Here is a 21,456-nt window from a genome sequence, read left to right as displayed (position 1 = left end):
GTATGTTGTGATGAAAATGGCCCTTTATCTCTGTGGTCTTTCTCTCAAAAACCTATAACCCCAATCTAAGTATGAGAAAAACAATTAGAAAAGTCCCAGTTCAGGGACATTCTACAAAATACCTAACAGTATACCTCAAAACTGTCAAGTTATTAAAAACATGGAAAGTCTGAGATACTGTCACAGCCAAAAAAGGCGAAGGATGCATGATCATGAAATGTAATGTGGTATCCTGAATGCTCTCCTGGAACAGAAAAAGGACATTAGCTACAAACTAAGGCAGTCTGAATAAAGTATGAACTTCTATTCATTATAATGTAACAATATTGGCTCATTAATTATAAAATCTGTACTAAAATAATGTAGGATGTTAACAGTAGGGAAACCGAGTGAGGGGTTTATGAGACCTCTCTGTACTATTTCTGTGATTTCTTGTAAACCTAAAACTGTTCTAAAATTAAAAGGTTATTTTTAAAGGCGGGGATTTATTTATTTATTATTTATATTAATCTTTATCTGCCAAAAGCTGATAAACCGAAAACAAAAAAAGACAAAATCAAGGGCAGTTTCAATGGATTAATGGAGTCAAAAGCCAGATTACACTGGGCAGAGAAGTGAATGAAAGCTGAGAATGGGACTATAAGTGTATAGCTTCTTCCAAGAAGTCTAATAATGATGGGGAGAACAAATGAGAGCTGGAAGTAGAGATTAAGTTGAAGAAAATGTTTTTTGTTTAAATCAAGGTATAATTCACATACCCCAAAATTCACTGATTTCCAGTATATACACAAGGTTGTACAGCTACAACCACTATTTCCAGAACATTTTCATGACTTCAAAAAGAAACGGTAAAATTAAAGAAGGCTTAGACAAGTTGAATATGTTCATAAATAAGAAGACATAGCATTGTTAAGATGTTAGTTAATAAAACCAAAGTGATTTAGAGATTCAATGCAATCTCTATCAAAAATCTAACAGCCTTCTCCACAGAAATGAAAAATGTAATCTTCAAATTCATGCGGAATTGCAAGAGATCCTAAATAGCCAAAACAATCTCGAAGAAGAATAAAGTAGGAGGACTCACACTTTTTGACTTTGAAACATACTACAAAACTACAGTAATTAACACATTATGGTATTGACATATGGACATATAGACCAATGGAATAGAATAAAAAGTCCAGAAATAAATCCAACTTATTTTTGACAAGGGCACTAAGACCATTCAATGGTCAAAGGACAGTCTTTTCGACAAATGGTACTGGGAAAACTGGATATCCTTATGTCAGTTTGACCCTGACTTTGTATCATATACAAAAATTAACTCAAAATGTATCAAAGACCTAAACCTAACAGCTAAAACTTTAAAATTCTCAGAAGAAAACACTGGGGAAAATTTTCGTGACACTGGATTTGGCAACCATTAAATGGAAATGACACCAAAAGCACAGGCAATAGTAGAAAAAATAGATTAATTGGACTTCATCAAAACAAAGAAGTTTTGCACATCAAAGGATACTATCAAGAAAGCCAAAAGCCAACCTGATGAATGGGAGAAACTTTTTGCAAATCATTTCTCTCATAAGGAATTAATATCCAGAACATATAAAAACTTCTAGAACTCAACAACAAAAAACAAATAATCCAATTCAAAAATGGGCAAAAGACTTGAGTAGACATTTCTTCAAAGAAGATATATGAATAGCAAATAAGCACATGAAAATACGCTCAATATTACTAGTCATTAGGGAAATGCAAATCAAAACCACAATGAGATATCACTTCATACCTATAACGATGGCTATAATAAAAATAAGTTAAATGTTGGCAAGAATGTGAAGAAACTGGAACCCTTGTGCACTGTCGATGGGAATGTAAAATGGTACAGCTGCTGTAAAAATCCAAATGACAATTCCTCAAAAAATTAAAAGTAATTCTCTTATTTGACCCATATGACATATGACCCAGCAATTCCACTTCTAGGAATATATCCGAAAGAACTAAAAGCAGGGTCTCAAAAAGATATTTGTACTCCCAGTTCACAGCAGCATCACTCACAATAGCTAAAATATGGAAGCAACCCATGCATGTGTCCACTGATGGATGAATGGATAAGCAAAATGTGGTACATACTTAAATGGAATGGTATTCAGCCTTAAAAAGGAAGGGAATTCGGCCATATGTTACCACATGGGTGAAACTTGAGGACACTAAGCAAAATAAGCCAGTCACAAAAAGACAAATACTGTATAAGTCTACTTATATGAGGTACGTAGAGTAGTGAAAATCAGATACAGAAAGTAGAATGGTTCTTGCCAGAGATTTAAAGGAGGAGGATAAAATAGGGAATTGTTGTTTAATGGGTGTAGAATTTTAGTTTTGCAAGATGAAGAGTTACGGATATGAATGGTGGTGATGGTTGCACAATATGAATGTACTTAAATGCCACCAAACTGTACACTTAAAAATGGATGAAGTGGTAAAACTTTACGTGTGTTTTACCACAATAAAAACAATTGGGGAAAAAAATGACAAGCATCAAGGTTTCAAGTATCTCTTTCATTGCTTCATAATACATTTAAATTCTTAGAATACTTCTACAGACCATTTCTACTCTTAAGCTAGCAATTTTTATACTGAAATACAGATTTCTCTAGCCTTCTCTACACCTTAGACATACATAACCCACCTTAGACATAAAGCCTTTCAGGAAGCTGATGTTTCTCTCATAGCTATCTGTATTGTAATAGTAGACACTTTTGTTTTTACCTTTGTATATGTATAATGGAAAAATTTAAACATATACAAAGGAAGAGAGAAAAGAATAATGAAATCCCGTATAACTATCACCCAGCTTAAACAATTAACCAACTCACAGAGAATCCTGTTTCATCTATAATTCCACTCACTTTACTCTTCTTCCCTCACTGGATTATTCTGAAGCCAATCCCAAACACCATATCATTTCAACCGTAAAGATTTCAGATGTTATTTCTACATACTAAAAGATACTGTTGAAAGATACATGGTGAAAGATACTGACAAGTGTCCTGCACAAATTCTTGTATGGATGGGTCAGATTTCTGATATAAGCATTCCCCCAGTAAACTATCTATTACACAAAGGAATTACATATATATTCATTCATTCTACTGTATTCCTTACAAGTTAAACCACTAGCAAATAGGATCTCTCAAAACACACACACACACACACACAAAAACACACTCTCTCTCTCTCTCTCTCTCTCTCTCTCCACCTCTCAGAGGTAACTGACTTTTATATGATAAAAGTTCTTTGGAATATGATAACACAGTAATATTATATAATTATTATACATAAAGTAATTCTTCATTTAACTGCTTATTTGATAAAACAAATGCAATAAAACTAGCTCAATGCAGAAAATATTTATTCAACTGTCCTTACCTTTTGTTGGACTGAGATTCTGATCTATAAATCCTCTTATTTCTGCATTTGTAGGAGTCAAACCAACCTGAATAAAATAGTTAAAAAATTATACATAGGATCTTAAATAATATGTGATCACTTAACAAGCTATTATTAATAACCTTCCACCAGAGGTCCATATCAAATATTATACATTGTCACATAAAGATGAGTTAATGATATCAACTATAGGAGCTGGATTAAAACATTGTCATTTTGCTTGAAATGGGAAAAATAATGCACTGTCCAGATCAAGATAAAAATTAATGAAATAATGTTACTTATGAGCAGATGTGAGATCTACAGGTTTTACTGATGGTTTTTTTTTTTGAAAGCAAGTAACCTGGCAACCGTGAAGTTTCCAAAAGATATACCAAAATTCCACCCTCATTGCTGCCCTCAATTTTTACTGTTCACAATCACTGCATATAATGCTTTTAAACATTATGACATGTAATGGACCAAATAAAGACCATTAATACCACAACGCAGACGTGAGGTCCACTGGTCTTGGGTTCACCCTGCAGTTCACCAAGCCCACTATGTGTGTGGCCGTGGTTAAGTCACACAAGCTCTCTATATATCCATCTCCTCTTCCATAAATTAGAGGCCGCTAAAGGTGCTTACCAATTCAGGTTGTTAGAAAGATTAAGAAAAAGAATTCATGTAAAGCACAGGGCTTGGCACAAACTGCTCAATCCATTTTAATGTTCATTACTGTTCGTAATACAGATACCTGAGGGACTACCTAAAGCAAGTGTGTTTATAAATTCTCCTTTAGACAATACTTCTTTTAATGTGATGTCTACTGGACTACTTGGAATCATAAACTGAATATGGCGGCATCATCAAGCGGAGTTTTAAAATTTCATTACAGATAGAGCCAGCAGGAAAAAACACTCTATTTCTAAAAACTTGTCACAAAGCAAGTGTCGAATAAATGGTTCTACTATTACTACTGTATTATTGTTTTAATCCTTGTAGATTTGTAACCTTGAAACATCCATGCTAATTTCGTACCCCAGACATCCTCTCAAAGTACTAACACACTGAAAGGATTTTAAGGCACACAAAGCTCTGTAAGTTTATATCTGTGTACTTGCTTTATGTTCTTAAACTATCTACTATCTACTGCTTTAACACTGTATATTCTTCAAAACCACTCATTTGATACTTTATAATTTCATAATATAAGAGCTAATTATTTCATTATTTGGGAATTCAGATGTTCTACTAATAGCTATTTCTTTTTTTCAAGAGATGCTACCAGAAATATTTCTACATATCGTTCACATCATAGAAAAGTAATTCTGATGCAAACCTATGTCTGGCATCTAATACTAAATTTTTATGGAAGCAGCTGAAGACAGAGGCATCTAAAACATAGCCTCTTAATTCGATGCAGATAATGGTGCAGGTCCTTAATCCTGTCTAGCTTCTCATAAGTATTCTATTAGAAGTAAAGTAAACCTTTTGCAACACAATTTCCAACAAAATACCACCGCATGGATTTCCAGAGTTGCTCACAAATACTAACATTAAGCGTTCAATTTGTAAATGCCAAGGGTTTACTGTGGCATCACTAACATGCCTTTCCTTTTTAAGCTCTTCTACTACAAAAAAAGAGAAAGGCGAAATTTTTGCTGGTGCTCTACTGTAAACAGAAAGCAAAGAAGGCAAAGACATCCTTTAATATATTCCGTGCTTAATACAATGTGATTATTTAATACATGTATGACAATGACTTCAAAAGTATCAGTTTATACATTTTTGTTATTATACAAAGATAACAGCAAAAACATCAACCAAAACCACATATTCACAGTCGAGAGTTCAGTTACTGGATTACTGTTACATTTAAACACCTGCTCTTACTGTTCAACTTTTGCTACTTCTAAGTGAAGTAGCAAACGAATTTGGAAACGCTTTAAGCGGCTGTACACCTGCACCTTAGTGAACAACAGGTTATACCCCCAAAAAGATAAAAGTCAATTGTAAATCAACAGTGTGTGTAATTTTGGTCTCATGGATGGAGGGGAGGTGTTTGTATTCAGGGCTTAAATAAATACTACTAAAATTTATTTAATTAAAACTTCAAAAATGTATTGATTTCTGCTTTCATAAACACTATAGTTTAAAGATTCAAAGAAAATGTAGATTTGCAAAGTAGAAAAAGTTGGGTAGGAAAGGCATTTAAAAATATTATTCTTTCTTCATTCTGTCCATTTAAAAAAGATCTTTCTATATAATGTTTCTCAGATCAAGAGAAAAAAGTAAACTAATTTTACATAAAATTTTTCATCTAATAAGATCCTGAGAAAAGTTTTCTATCAGGATATTCAAACACTGTGTTGCATACTGTAAGCAGTCACTAAATGTCTATTGAATAAAAAATATCCAAAGCCCAAATGTTAAGAGTCAAACGATATTGCCCAATAACAGCATTATAATTTCACTGATCGTTAACATTTCAGATTGATATAACTGAAAGATTCAAAGCCAGATGGTCTGTGGTCAAAGTTCAGCTCTACCATTCATTCACAAGCAAGGGGTTATTGGAATAGTCACTGCAAAATGAGGATGACAATACACATGTGTACAACAAACTCAGACAGCTCTTTAGACCAAATTAAATAATTATGTGAACATGTTTGTTAATGGCAAAGCAATATTCAAGTTTGGGTCGTTAATTCAAAGGGCAATGGCTTTACTACTTCAACACTGACCTAGACAATTCATAAGAGAGACACAAATGACCAATAAACACAGAGAATACCAATTTGACCTAACTAGCAATTAGAGAAATATAGTAAATTACATACCATTTTTTTGCTGATTAGATTGACCAAGATTAGAAAGAAAATAAAGGGAAATGGCACTCTCATACACCACTGGTGAATATATAAATTGGTGCAATCTTTCTGAAATGCAATTTAGCAATATGAATCAGGAGTCCAAAAAGTACATACTGTTTCGGCCAGTAATTTCATAAGACTTTTGTTTCATGGAAATAATCCAATGAGTAAACAAAAATAAACAAAAAGTTTAAAAAAGAGAAGAAATGGAAATAACGGCCATTATTAGGAATCTCGTGTAATGTCCATAGAATAGATAACATAAAAGAGCCATTTAAAATGATGTTACAGAGTTATCAAGACAAGAAAAGGTTTTCATCATAGAGACTAAGCTAAATAGTAGGTTACAAAACAGTCTGGCCTCATTTTTATTAAAAAAATATATAATATACATAGATTTTGGTATATATATATATATATTTGTGTATATACCAGATGTGTTCTTAGGCAGAATTTTGCTGATAATCTCTAGGCTAGTTTCTTTTCTTTACCTGTACTTTCTAATTTTTCTGTAATGAGTATTATGGCTTACATATTGTTAAAAGATTCTTTGACAAGGCAAAAAATTACACTTCAAATTATCTTTCAAATTCTTTATTGTATACTAAGTGAACTTAAGTGAGAACACATCTGCATTTCTGGTCTAGAAGAGTATCACTAGATACTACCTGATAACCATTTTATCCCAGATACAATGAATATATTGCCAGCTCTGCAGAACTTCCCTTTGCAAAATGAAACATCCCACACTCCATGCAGTTCTGGTAGGGCTGTTCATCTTAGAGCCTCAAATGTGCTGTGACAAGAGTGGACCCATGACCCACAGTGAAGCAGCAAACCATTTATGGTACCCTAACTTCCTTCTCTACTTGTCTAAGCATGTGGGCCAAGCAGAGCCAACCAAAGCTCCTCCATGGAATTTGAAATATAAATGCTAAAAAAGAAAAGTTCCCTCTCTTCTTCTGAGATAAACATTAAGAGGTCAATGTAGGCTATTATGCCACCATATAGAGCCAAGAGATGGAAAAAGGGAGACAGAGCCCTGACGCCTATCATTTCCCTGAACCCGGTTGTATTTGAAGCCAGAGTACTCCAGACTTTTCAGTTATGCCAATCAACACATTCCACTTTTTGCCTTAAGTGATTCTGAATAGGGTGTCTAACACCTGCAACCGTAAGAGACTTAGGATGGCATAGCTGAGGCAAAACTAACGTTTCACAAAAAACTGTTCTCATAAGAGAAATGCAAAATGAGAAACAGAAACTGAAGGTGCAGATATTTGAACATATGTTTAATAATGCTTCCATAAAACCTGGGCAATCTCTTCTATATCTAAGAGTCACTTTTCAGCGGCATGTGACACAATTATCACTCCCCCCTTCCTGAAACATTGTCTTCACTTGGCTTCCACATCATCAGGGTAACGTTCTTTCCTTCCTTTCTGTCCATCCCTTCAGTGTCCTTTGCCGCCTCTCCTCCTCCCCAGCTGTTGGAGATTCCCTGCGTTCGGACCTTGGTCCTTATGTATTCTCTAGCCACGCATGAACTATATAATCTCATGGAGTTATACTGCTTTAAAATAATCAATCTAATATGAAATGACTCCAAAATTTTTATATCCAGCCCCAAGCTTTCCCCTGAGCTCCAGAGTCATTATTAATCATTATATTAACTGCCTGGCCAATATCTCCACCTGGATGTTTTCAGGTCCCTCAACTTTAATATATTCAAAACAATTTTTGAGTTTGCCACAAAATTCTGTACTTCCCCAAGGGTTCCTCTTCTCATTAAATTGCAAAGGCACTTACCCAGTTTCACAAGCCAAACGCTGAGAAATCTTCAACTTCTTCCCTGCCCCCTTATCCTAATTACTCAGTAAGTCCTGGTGGCTGTCCCTTCCAATACATCCTAGATTCAACCACTTTTCCCCATCTCTAATATCATTACCGCAGCTCAAATCACCATAGTCTGATGTCTGAACCACTGGGACAAGTACCAAATGAGTTCCCCACTTCTACTAGGCCCCTCTTCAGTCTATTCACTGGGCAGCCAGAACAAGCTTTTGAAAATTCTAAGTCAGGACACGAAACCATCCTCAAAGCCTCCAATAGCTCCCCACTGAGATTTAAAACACACGCTGCTCACCCCAGTGCTTGAGGCTCCCCCGGACCTGACTCCTCCCACCCCCCCCGGCTCAATTACTCTGTTCTGTCTTATCAACGGGTCCTTTGCTGCTCTTTGAACAACCACACTTTCTCCTGCCTCTACCTGGAATGCTCTTTCCCCAGAGATGCACACGGCTGGCTCCTTCTTCTTGCACTGAGACTGAAGAGCATTCTTCTGTCTAAACATCATTTCCTTAAAGAGGACTCTTCTGAACACCCTGTTGAAAGAGGTCCCCCCCATCGCGGTCGCTTTCTCTCCTCTTACCCTGTTTTATGTTTCTTCGTGACAGTTATCGTTACCCGACATTATATATTTACCGTCTTCTCTCACTACACTATAAACCCTAAGAAGGTAGGAGCCCGGAACAGCGACAGACACATCTATTTGTTGGAGAGAGATGGGGAGGGGGGAGATGAGAATGAGTTGTTCATGGCATTGTAAACTGGTATGAGCCTTCAAGTACCTCGACAAACTATATTAAAAGCCACAAAAATGTTCTTATCTATTACAGAATGGCTAGTGAACTTGGTTAGATGTTTAGCCTATTTCAATTCTTTCCCACATGGTTCAGCCCACTCTGAGGCCTGACCTCTCCATGTCCCCAACTCCAGGGAATCAGAAGAGGGTCAGCTCAAGACGTAGCCCTTTCCCCCTAGGTCGCTGTAGCAGAAAGAGAAACTGTTTGCATACTCTTTGATTACTTCCAAATATCCGAAGAAATAATGGGAGAATAGTTACCACTGGTTCAAATGCTTTGTTACTTTAGGGAAACAACTTTTAATATAGCAAACTGTACATATGGCTAGTAAGATTTAAGGTACATTTTTAAGCCAAAATATACTTGCTAGTTGAATGTTAACCATCTTGCTGCTCAGGAAAACTTCCACATTCTCTTTTTTCTAGAGGAAAATCAAGAAAATATCCTGGAAGAAAAGTCCCAATACACAGACTAAAAATTTGTTTCTTCTTTTCCCCAGACAGCACTTAAACGAATATATACAAGAGCTATAGATTAAAGCAGACTACTCTTAATGGATAAAGAAGATGTGGCACATATATACAATGGAATACTACTCAGCCATAAAAAGGAACAAAATTGGTTCATTTGTAGAGACGTGGGTGGACCTAAAGACTGTCATACGGAGTAAGTCAGAAAGTGAAAAACAAATATCATATATTAACCCATATATGTGGAATCCAGAAAAATGATACAGATGAACCGGTTTGCAAGGCAGAAATAGAGACACAGATGTAGAGAACAAACGTATGGACACCAAGGGGGGAAAGCTGGACCTGGGAGATTGGGATTGACATATATACACTAATATGTATAAAACAGATAACTAATGAGAACCCGCTGTATAGCCCAGGGAACTCAACACCACTTCGCTGTACAGCAGAAACTAACACAACACTGTAAAACAAATGTACCCCAATGAAAAAAATTTTTAAAAAGCAGACTACTCCTGATAATTTATGCTAAAAGAATTAATTAGATGATAATGAACCAAAGTCTATATCTGCGTATAGCTACTCATGTGTGTTAAAAGCAAGGTCAATAATGGGAAAATAGAGATAAGTAATCAGGGTATTTTTTTGGTTTTTGGCTGATTTTTGTTTGTTAGTTTTTGATGCTCTTCCTTAAATGTATAATGGGTAGTATCTGGAACTATCTGTCTGGCTCACAAGATCTTTTTATACAATATAACACTTGCCTCTGGTCACAACTAGCCAAACTACTAGCAGATATCAGGCTGGAGTAGTGCCAGAGGCCCTTCCCAAGGAGTCTGAAATCAGAGCTGACATAGGCAGACAGGATTTGTCAGGCTGCGTTGCCCCCATTTCCTTCACCCCTCTCTTTCTCTCTCTCTCTCTCTCTCTCTCTCTCTCTCTCTCTCTCTCTCTCTCTCTCTCTCTCTCTCTGAATAGGCTGGTACTGTAACAAGTAGATCAAGATGCTGACTGAGAATTAAGGAAGATGATTTGCAGAGAGACAGAGAGTAATGAAGCCAAGGCACAGAAACAAACAGAGATGACAAATGGAAACCAAACACTGCTTCGAGTCCTGGTAGATGTCAAGTTTCTGGACCCAGATCTTTCTGAGGACCCACTAAATTTCTACTCTTGAACTCCCTGAGACATCCGGTATCTTTATAATAAACTCCCTTTTTGTTTAAGGTAGTCCAAGCTGGTTTCTGTTACCTGTAATCAAATATTCCATAATACTTATTTATTCCACAAACATAATCTAGGAACAGTAATTATAATAAATTATTTCCCTATATGTTATAGTATTCCTTTTCTGGCATAATCCTTCACCATGACTGGAAATAAATCCATTGATACAGGGTGAGAATAAGAATGTAACTTGAAAGGAAGTAGATTCAGAAATAAGAGCCTTAAGCAAAAGAAAAACAGAAATAATTTATCCAAGAAAACCGTAAGTCTAACGTTCCCTCAGAAATCATCTCATGGAGGACAGCAAGCTTCTTCTGAACAACATCTGACTGTATACATTTCCAAGAGTAGATCCAAAAGAAAAAATGTGAGCCAAAGAAAACAGTGATTTTTCTCAATAATGCCAAGTAAGTCTCCAGCAAGCACCAAAACAAATTTATCACAGCACACAAAACAGGAGGGGTGGGGGAGTGGGAAACTTTCTGGAGATAGCAATTTTGCAGCTGTTGAGATGGAGCAACCTGGCAGCGACATGCAATGGTCATGAGAGCACAATATTCAACAGTGTTGAAGTTTACTATCTCATTCTTTGCAGGAACAAAAACAGTGATAAACTAATGCCGGTAAACTGAATTTCATTAATCAGAATGGCAAAGAAAATATGCATACGAAAAAGTACAACTCATTTTTTAAATACTTACATTTAAAAATTTACAAATACTTACATTTTTTGCCGTCATGTCAAATTGTATTCAATTTAAAATTCTGTAAAGCCATTAAAAAACAAAAAAAAAAAAACGAAACAAAACAAAAAACTTCGTCTTCAATATTCTTTAAAAGAACATCCTGTTAAAGGGAAAAAAGGGAAAAATAATGTAATAATAATAAGCAACATTTATGTCATATTTACTATGTGGCATGCATTGTTCTTTAAATTATCTAAATTAACCCTCACAACAACACTGTGAGATATGTACCATTCTAACTGTCATTTTCTAGATAAAAATAGAGATTTAGAGATATTAAATAATTTGACCAAATCAACTCAGCTAAGAAGTGACAAAGACTGGGCTTTGAAATATTATATACCATGCTGTTTTAGATAATCCATTGAAAGCAACACCAGGGCTTCTTGCAGAAACAGCCAATTCCAGCACTGGGCAGGTAATGTATAAGATAAACCTAGAACATTGTATTGTACCTAAAGTAAGTATGGGCTCAAAAAAATGATGGAGACATATCAAAAAGTATACAGGAGCCAGCTTAAAGGGTCTACAACTTAAAGGGACAACTTAAGCCAGCTTAAAGGGGCAATTAAGCACCTAAGTATATACTGATAGCAACAGACTATAACAGATTCTAAACCCATTAAATAAAATAATAATCCAGGAGTCCATACTGTGAGAAACAAATAACGAGGAGGAAGGGAAAGCTCTTCTTTGCAATACAACGCCAACTAATATGTACAAAGAAATGAAGCAGTTAGAAAACTACCAGTTTGTAGACGCTGTGATATTAATGGATTGGGCAAGAATCACCAAAAGATGCTGAAACTAGTAGATGAAAGTTGGTGAGCAAAAGGATATTTACATAGTCTTGAAATATTTCCCTACAAAATACCTCTTAATTCAAATTTTACAGTGCAGAAACCTGGCACATACCACTTCATCCAAGGTGATCAAAGCTACCAAATGACCACCAACAATGAGACAAAACCAACATCACGCAACTCCTCAAGTGCACTGCAATGGATACAGTATCACTTCTGAGGTATTTCCCAAAATGTATAATCTAAATCTAATCACGAGGCAGCAACTCAGAAATTCAAATTGAGAGACATTCTATGAAATAACGGCCTGAGTTCTTAAAAAAAAAAATAGTATCATGAAAGACAAAGGAGGCTTAAAGAAACAGTCCAGATTTTAAAAGACTAAAGTCAAATGAAAATTAAATTTAATGCGTGATCCCAGACTGGATTCTGAACCACAAAAAAATAGTTGCTATGAAGACCAAGGGCAATTGGAGAAATCAAAACACGGTCCCCAGGCTAGATAACTGTATTGTTTCATTCCTTGCTTTTGGTCAGAGGATTGTGCTCTTTTTTTAAACAAATGTCCTCATTCATAGAAAAAATATACCAAAATATTTAGTAGTGAAAGGGTATGAGAGGAGCTACTTACTTTCAAATGATCAGAAAAATATATAATCTCTATATATGGAGAAAGTGGGGGTGATAAAGCATATGTGGCACAATGTTGACAACTGGTGAATCTAGGTGAAGGGCTCTCAGGAGGCCTCTGCCTTATTTCTGCAACTTTTATTTTAAAATTATTTCAAAACTAAAACTTTTAGTTTTAGTTCATTTTAGTTTATTAGTTTAGTTCATTTTAGTTTAGTTCATTCAAGGGGAAGGATAAAATAAAATTTCACTTCAAAAAGACCATAAATAATAGGGGCTTAAAGAAATGGAGGCTCCATATGTCCGCCTTCTATGCTAGAATTTGAATCTGTAAGTCAAACTGTTGGGGGGTGGGGGGTGGGGAGATGTTTTTACTTTTCAGTAAAGCAATGTAACTTTCCAATGATAAAGAAAACATACATTTAAAAACCCAAGCAAGACCTGAACTACGACTGCGATTTTTGCTTTCCCACTGTAGCTGAAGATTTGTTCACGTCTGTCACGACCTAATACGAAAATCAAGTTCCTACACTGGAACTGCTTCACATTTATCAGTTATTTGTCATGTCCTCTTCAGTGTTACAAATATGACGTAAATAATAAAGCACAAGTTCCTGACATCCCATTCACCAAACTACCTGACATATTCAAACTAAGGAATTTAAGGCTAAAATGTAAGTATTGCATTTTGAAGATTAATATTTTAAGCAAGTTTGACTTAATACATCTACATAAAACTCTGTAGCTAACAGATATGAAACATCTCTTCAAGCACAGACTTACAAAATTTGTCCACATACAAAATCACCAATGGAGTAGCAACAAATTTCAGAGAAAATATTATAGATTATGGTCTCTGACCACAATGAAATTAAATTAGGAGTCATTTTTTTCTAAAGTTGTATATTTAGAAAATAAAACTATAGCATTGCTCAAACAATCCATGAATTAGAGAAGGAAATTTAAAATGTTCAGAACTGAATGACAATGAAAACAATAATAAAAAACAGTAAAGTGCAGCTGAAATAGTACTTAGAAGTAAATTTACATTTCTCTTCATTCATTAAATAATCAACTTAAAAGCTTTTTACAAAGATCAGTGGGAACTCAAAGAAAGAAGAAAAGAAACAAAAGAGTAAGAATTAATGAAATAGGGGGCTTCCCTGATGGTGCAGTGGTTAAGAATCTGCCTGCCAATGCAGGGGACACGGGTTCGATTCCTGGTCCGGGAAGATCCCACATGCCGAGGAGCATCTAAGCCCATGCGCCACAACTACTGAAGCCCACGCGCCTAGAGCCCGTGCTCTGCAACAAGAGAAGCCACCTCAATGAGAAGCCCAGGCACCACAAAGAAGAGTAGCCCCCGCTCACTCAACGCAACTAGAGAAAGCCCGCGCGCAGCAACATATACCCAACACAACCGTAAATAAATTAATTTTTTTAAAGAGAATTAATGAAATAGGAAAAATAATCAAAATAACAACTGGTTCTAAGTGTCCTGCTTGAAGTAGACATATAATAAGCAGCAGTGTAGCAGAGTGAAAAGAACATGATTTTTTTCTTTTTAACTTAGGCTCAGTCTGAGCTCTGACACTTATTCGCTGTGTGGACCTTGAACAAGTGACATAACCTCTTTGAGCTTCAGTGTCCTCGTTTGAAAAATAGGTTTAAAGAGGAAGGAAGGGGGCAGGGCACAACCTTTGAAAGAATGACATAGCCCTTGAGGTTACGACATAAAACAGTCAGAACCAATTAGGTTCAAGAGGGCAGAAGATTCGACTTCCAGGAGTCCTTGAGCCTCATTACATGCCCATTGTAATACATTAGCATACGCTAAGTGACACACCCACAGGCGCCATGACAGTTCCGAGGCCAACCATAAAAGGCCAAGAAGTGGACAGCGGTAGCCCCGATTCCTGGAAATCTCCATCCTTTCTCCAAGAGAGCTGGAATAACCCTCCCACTCATGAGCCTATGAAATTACTCAGCCCATAGCAACTAACCACCCCATATTTGGGGGCCTCTTGCTTTCTGAGATGGCCCACACTCTGTCCGCGGAGTGTGTTTGCCCAGGGCCATTCTCACCTTTTCAGATGGGCCACATTCTGTTTACGGAATGTGTATCTCTCTAAATAAATCCACTTCTTACCTATCACTTTGCCTCTCACTAAATTCTTTCTGTGACGAGACATAAAGAACCTGAGCTTCATTACATCCTGAGACCAGATGTGTGATCTCAATTAAAAGACAGTGGGTTCAAGTCCCAATCTGGGACTCGAGTCCCATCTGAGTTGTGCTGTTTCATTAGGAGTAAGTTAGATACAGTGTGTCAAAGTGAAAAGCAACAGGATCACCCAAGCCACTGTAACAGATGTCCTCCAATTTATAAATACATAAACACTGAACACTCCAAAGAGCCAAAAAATATCAGTTTTAAATATTTTTAGATGGTCTTATGACCTATTGAAATATAATTATAACAAAATAATCTCTTTTCTACCCAAAGTACTTGCTAAATTTTAGAAACCTGCTGTTATCTACCTAAGGCAGATCCCGTTGCCTAACCAATATCATTTTCCTCTTCTTCCTTAGGAGAATTTGAAGGTAGTAATATGCCCAACTGAAACTACTACTTTCTGTCTCCACCTCAGATGGGTTGACCATGACATAATTCTAGCCAGGGAAATATAAGCAGACCATCATTGGGCTCGGCTACTACCTTCAGCTAGTAAATGCCGTTTTACCCCCTCCCCATTTCTTCATTTCCAGAGTATGGTTGTAATGGCTAGTGCTCCTTGTTTCCATTCATCTGCTTCCTTATTACACTCAGTGTTCAGTATGGGATTATATTTCTTAAGGGCCAGGCTGTTGAGTGACACTGTTACTCATGCAAACAAGAAGAAATTAACAGGGTGTTACTATATCAACACACTGTAACAGGAGGCAACCAATAAAAATACTTTGTAGCCACATTAATTGAGCTTAATAAGACAAAACATAATTTTGTTTAGTATTCCCTTTGCATCTTCTCACCAAAGATTAGCATAAACTGCAACCTCTAAATGTTACCTAAATGATAAAAGTTTGAAATAGAGCCAAAGTACATGAATATCTTGAGCACATTTACATTAATATCTCTGTGCCTCAATCTCTTCATCTACAAAACAGTATTAGTACATCTACTTAATTAAATGAGTCAAGACATGGAAAATAATTAAGACACTGCCTAGCAAAAGGTAATCGATGTTAAAGAAAAAAGTGGTTCACTGAATCATGACAAATTAAGGTTTCTTCCTCGAAAATAAATAATACTTAATTCACATATAGTTGAAGTGATAAATACCACATTTAAATGTGGTAAAATATTACTAAAACATTTAAATGTGGTAAAATGCTATTACATTTCAATCCAAGTTTTAAAGCAGAAAAAACAAGTGTTTAACTGTGGTTAAGAAAAACTCATCTAAAATTAACAAGAGTCGGCAATAACTTCATTCATTAATTTATCTATCTCTCCAGCATTTACTGAATACCCACTAGGGGCAAAACACGAATCCAGGTACTGGAGACCTCCTAGTAGATGACAGAAACAGGAAGCGTAAACCTTCAAGTGTAATTTAAATGATATAAAATTACATTAAGATAAATGTTATAAAAAGAAATGGGATTGCAACAGACATCTTCATTCAATTAAAAATGAAGAAGTATGCTGTACTGGCTTTGAGTGATAGCCTATAACCTTTTAATTAAAAATATACATTTCTAAGTATTTTTAAAGCTTTTATCTTATTTTTTTACATTGTCTTCAATCTAAAATCATTTGCAGTATATGACTTAAACCAAGGGCCTAGAAAGTAAATAAATGCAGCACTGAATGTTTCAAGAAACTGCCATCTTTGGCAGTACTGGTGATTCTCAAAGATAAACCAGTCATGTGCACTGATGCCTTATGTTTCATCCAGACTCAACAACTGTACTCTTCTTCCTGTCACCATGCTCTGCTGTTGGTTAAAAAAATAAGTCAGATTTCTTCTTCCAGCTTCATGAACACATTATGTCAAGCTCAAAAAGTCAATCTTAGTGACCTCACCATCTGCCATGATCTCTTGTCAGACTCAGACAATTCAACTCCCACAGATGGTCTCAAAATGCAAGCCCCTTTCCTTCCCAATCACAACTTAGCAGCTGTGGGCACAAAGCCTTTTAAATTGGTACATTAATCAAAATATAAGGAAGAAAGCAAAAATAATTATGAATACATTTACAGAACTAACATCACTTGAATAGGGGTTTGCAGACTTTCTCACACTGCTGAAAAAGATGTTACTAAAAATTAAATTTCAGCAAAGCCAGCATATTTCAATGGAAGGCAATAGTCATTTTAAATACATGCTCACATTCCAAAGTTTGGAAAATATACACAACAATAAAACAGATAACAAATAGCAGCCATAATCCCACCTCTGAAAGGCAACTACCATAATTTTTTTTTTTTTTTTTGCTGTACGTGGGCCTCTCCCATTGCAGAGCACAGGCTCCGGACGCGCAGGCTCAGCGGCCACGGCTCACGGGCCCAGCCGCTCCGCGGCACGTGGGATCTTCCCGGACCGGGGCGCGAACCCGCGTCCCCCGCATCGGCAGGCGAACTCTCAACCACTGCACCACCAGGGAACCCCTACCATAAATTTTTGACATAACTTTCTTCAGTATTCTCTTTCTGCACTCTAAGTTTTGATAAATGGTATTAATTAGAAGATATTTTCATAAAAAGTGACAATATATAACTTTTTCTTAGGTGATGAGCATATCTAAATGCTTCACCTATATAATCTCATTCAATTCATATCACAACTCTATCAGGTAAATGTTATTACTGTTCACATCTTACAAATGACAAAACTGAGCTTTAGAGAGTTGAAATAATTTGCCCAGTTAGTCAACTGTGTAAATGACAATGCCAGAATATGAAGCCAGGCAGGATCTTAGACCAGCAGACATGTTCTTAACTACTATGCTAATTTGTAAAATATATTTGCCTTGAGATACAATAAATATATCCTCAAAATAAAACAAAATAATAATTACTATTACAATAAATCCATATATAAAAGGATAACTTATTATACCAAAAGAATTATTTTCATATAGTACAAATCATATATCATTGGGTCAGCTTTTTCCCCTTTTTAAAGGTTCTTTATTTAAATTTCAGTATTAAATTTACATTTATTTTTCTGGGTAGGTAGTAAACTTCCTCTTTTTTACAGCTATATAGTATTCATTTACATTGTTATACCATAACTTACGTCACTAGTCCCCTACTGATGGACATTTAGATTTCCCACATTTCTACACTGGTGACAGTAATCACATTTTAGTGACTCAATCCTCAATGTTTGATCTGCTCTCTGACCACCTTGCCAGCTCTGTGCTGAACCACTTTCCCATATCCTTCTCTCATCTAGGTCCACTGGCCTTCCCATCAGTGCTTCAAAGACAGGCTCCTCCTGCCTCAGGGCCTCTGCACATGCTGTTCTCTCTGCCTGGAACTTTCCCCAGCAGTTAACGCTCCTTCCTTCAGATCTCTTCTCAAACGTCACTTTCTCAAGGAAAACTGTCCTTCTCCCACTACCCAGACTAGGTCAGGAGTCTCCAGTTAATGCTCTCCTACCTTCTCCTTTCATGGTACACATCTGGTTGCCATTATCTATTTATTTGTGTGATTATCAGATTGTGGCCCATCTCTACAACTAAAGAGTAAATCCCATGAGGGCAGGGACCCTATCTATTTTGTTTGTTTGTTTTTTGGCCGCATCTCACGTCTTGCAGGATCTAATTCCCTGACCAGGGATTGAAGCCAGGCCCCCTGCACTGGGAGCGCAGAGTCTTACTTACCCACTGGACCACCAGGGAAGTCCCTAGAGTTAAAATCTACAAGCTGCCCTTCTAAGAAACCATCAACATCTTACACTTAAAAAGATAATTGCTTTTATGTTCATTGCTCACTTCTTTTAACTGAAAAAAAATGTGTCCAGGTTGACATAAGCTTTCACCCAGGATGCTACACAATGATAAAAACCGGTTAATACTACAAGCAATCAGTAACAACTTTTAACAAAATCTTCTACATATGTGCAGGGAAATTACGAGTAATGTTGTCTGAGCCCTACGCATTGGTTCACTTATTCAGTAAATACTGATTGATTGCCTGCTGCTTGTCAAACAGTGGGCTGAGCATTAAAGATACTTCGAGAAACAATGACACGGTCCCTGCTTTCATGAAGCCTACATTTTAACTCTGAAGGTAGGCATTCAACAATGTTTCCCAATTAACTACATAATTACAATTACTATAAGTGCTACTACAGAGGCAAAAAAAAAAGATGCAAAGGAAGCACGTACAATAAGGGTCTGGAACTCCGGTGGTTTTAAAGAAGATTCCTCTGAGGAAGTGAAGTTTGAGCTGAGCTCAACAGACAAACAGAGTAAACCACTGGCAAAGAGAGAGAGGGACCTCACAGCCAGAGAGGGTGCAAACATCACAGGGGAATGATGTTTTCTTCCTCTTTCTCAGAGGAAGAAAAACATATGGCAAGTTCCAGTAGCTGAAGGAAGATCTACGTACCTGAAAACAAAGGGCAAGATGAGGAAAGACTGAGAGAGAAGGTTGGAGGCCCAATCATGCAGGACATTACTTTTTTCTTCTCTTTTTAATTAAATTAGTGGGAAGCCTTGGAAAGATTTTAAGAGCCGAACATCTGAACGAGAGATACTAAATTACATTCACCAAAGATTAAGTACAAATTACGTGCATTCTAATTCTTTAAAAACTGGTAATATCACCTATAATATTCTGTAATTCTTTGGTAACTGAAATATTCACTCACTTCTTGACTATACCAGGTAACTGTATATTCATCATCTACAATTCATTTATCTAACAAACACCTTATCCTATTAGAACAAAACTCAAAGCTCAGAAATAAGCCAAACAAACAAACAAAAAAAAAGTCCCCAGCTCTCAAACTAGCTTTCATAAAACCTATGCACTTGTCAGTACCTCAAGTACATAGGTCTTTCTTCACTTGATTGATTTTATTTAACATAAAATTCTCGGTAAATTTGCTTATCTTTATTTTCAGGCTTCAAGCCAATTATACTCAGTAGAAAGGATGTGCATAACAGAGAGCAAATGGGTTAGGCACTGCTACAGATGAGTACGTTGACAAAGTAATTGACAACTGGCAGCTTAATACTAAGGAAAACTAGACATATTATTATATTTTACCAAGTAAATTCACTGAAACAGAATTCCCCCGGGGAGTTCCCTGGTGGTCCAGTGGTTAAGACTCTGCACTTTCACTGCCGTGGCCCGGGTTCAATCCCTAGTTGGGGAACTAAGATTCCGCAAACCAAACATGTGGCACCACAGGAAAAAAAAATTCCTCCCTCATTCCCTGGCAAAACCGCATTAATGACATGGTCTTATACAAGCTTTCACAATAAAACCTAAGGAATACTATTGTTTAAAACATTTTCATAGATCATATTTATTATTTGTTCTTAATTACAGAAAACAAAAGTTGAGAGAAAACTTACTTCTGCCCTGACCAAACAAGCAACATCAAAAGAAATTACCCAAATTTAGAAAAAAATCACATTTCAAGATCCTGCCAAGAACCTAACAGAAAGGTTCTTTTATCAAGTGGTACAAGCCAAATTTTAAACCATTAATCAATTTATGCACAATGCATGGATTAGATCACCTGTTGTCCATATGCTCTTTAGCAAAGTCTTGTTTCCAGATAAACGTAGCTCTAGATAAGTAATACAAATGTTAAGATTTATCCCTACTTGATACATCACAACAGACTAGATGAGTTTTTTAAATATCATTTGGGTATTAATATAATTTACAGACAAAGTATTGTACAAAAAACTATGCAAGTGTAAAATGTTCAATTCACCTAAGGGTCCAAGAAGAAAAGAAAAATGGAGGCAATCAAAAGGAAGCAACTGGGCTTCCCTGGTGGCGCAGTGGTTGAGAGTCCGCCTGCCAATGCAGGGGACGCGGGTTCGTGCCCCGGTCCCGGAAGATCCCACATGCTGCAGAGCAACTAAGCCCGTGAGCCGTGGCCGCTGAGCCTGCACATCCGGAGCCTGTGCTCCGCAACGGGAGAGGCCACAACAGTGAGAGGCCCGCGTACCGCAAAAAAATAATAATAATAATAAAATAAAATAAAGTTTAAAAAAAAAAAAAAAAGGAAGCAACTGATTATATAAAATAGGTAAGTAATGAGAACCTACTGTACAGCACAGGGAACTCTACTCAATGCTCTGTAATGACCTAAATAGGAAGGAAATCTAAAAGATTGGGCATACGTATATGTATAACTGATTCACTTTGCTGTACAGTAAAAACTAACACAACATTGTAAAGCAACTATACTCCAATCAAATTAATTTTTAAAAAAGCTTAAAAAAAAGGGAAGCAATCAGTGAAGAAAAGATCACAGTTTCTAATCCTCATTTAAAAGCAGCACTGTTCTTATATATACATACTTCATCTATATCCAAATGGAAATTAAACAATTTTATATCCAGCATCATCACAAGAGCTACTTACT

The 21,456-nt window shown here is 36.3% G+C and overlaps 1 protein-coding gene across 23 annotated transcripts in view; it reads right to left on the bottom strand.

The window, feature by feature from the left end:
* Window positions 1–21,456, bottom strand: part of TFDP2 (transcription factor Dp-2) — a 174,376-nt gene that overhangs the window by 119,273 nt on the left and 33,647 nt on the right. For 12 of the 23 annotated variants that reach the window (XM_067033653.1, XM_067033655.1, XM_059064949.2 and 9 more), the window contains exons 2-3: window positions 11,376–11,496; window positions 3,430–3,496 (exon numbers count right to left, since the gene is read on the bottom strand). The exons of 4 other annotated variants lie outside the window; for them this stretch is intronic. In XM_067033653.1, the coding sequence (XP_066889754.1) occupies window positions 3,430–3,496; window positions 11,376–11,390 (82 nt within the window). In that variant the 5' untranslated portion in view covers window positions 11,391–11,496. The remainder of the gene's footprint in view (window positions 1–3,429; window positions 3,497–11,375; window positions 11,497–21,456) is intronic. 7 more of the 23 variants (XM_067033666.1, XM_067033672.1, XM_067033676.1 and 4 more) reach the window with 2 other exon arrangements.

This window comes from Kogia breviceps, chromosome 5, assembly GCF_026419965.1.
Source record: "Kogia breviceps isolate mKogBre1 chromosome 5, mKogBre1 haplotype 1, whole genome shotgun sequence".
Classification (NCBI taxonomy): Eukaryota; Metazoa; Chordata; class Mammalia; order Artiodactyla; family Physeteridae; genus Kogia; species Kogia breviceps.
The sequence above is the reverse complement of the archived record's forward strand: the minus strand, read 5'-3'. Positions and strand labels throughout refer to the sequence as shown.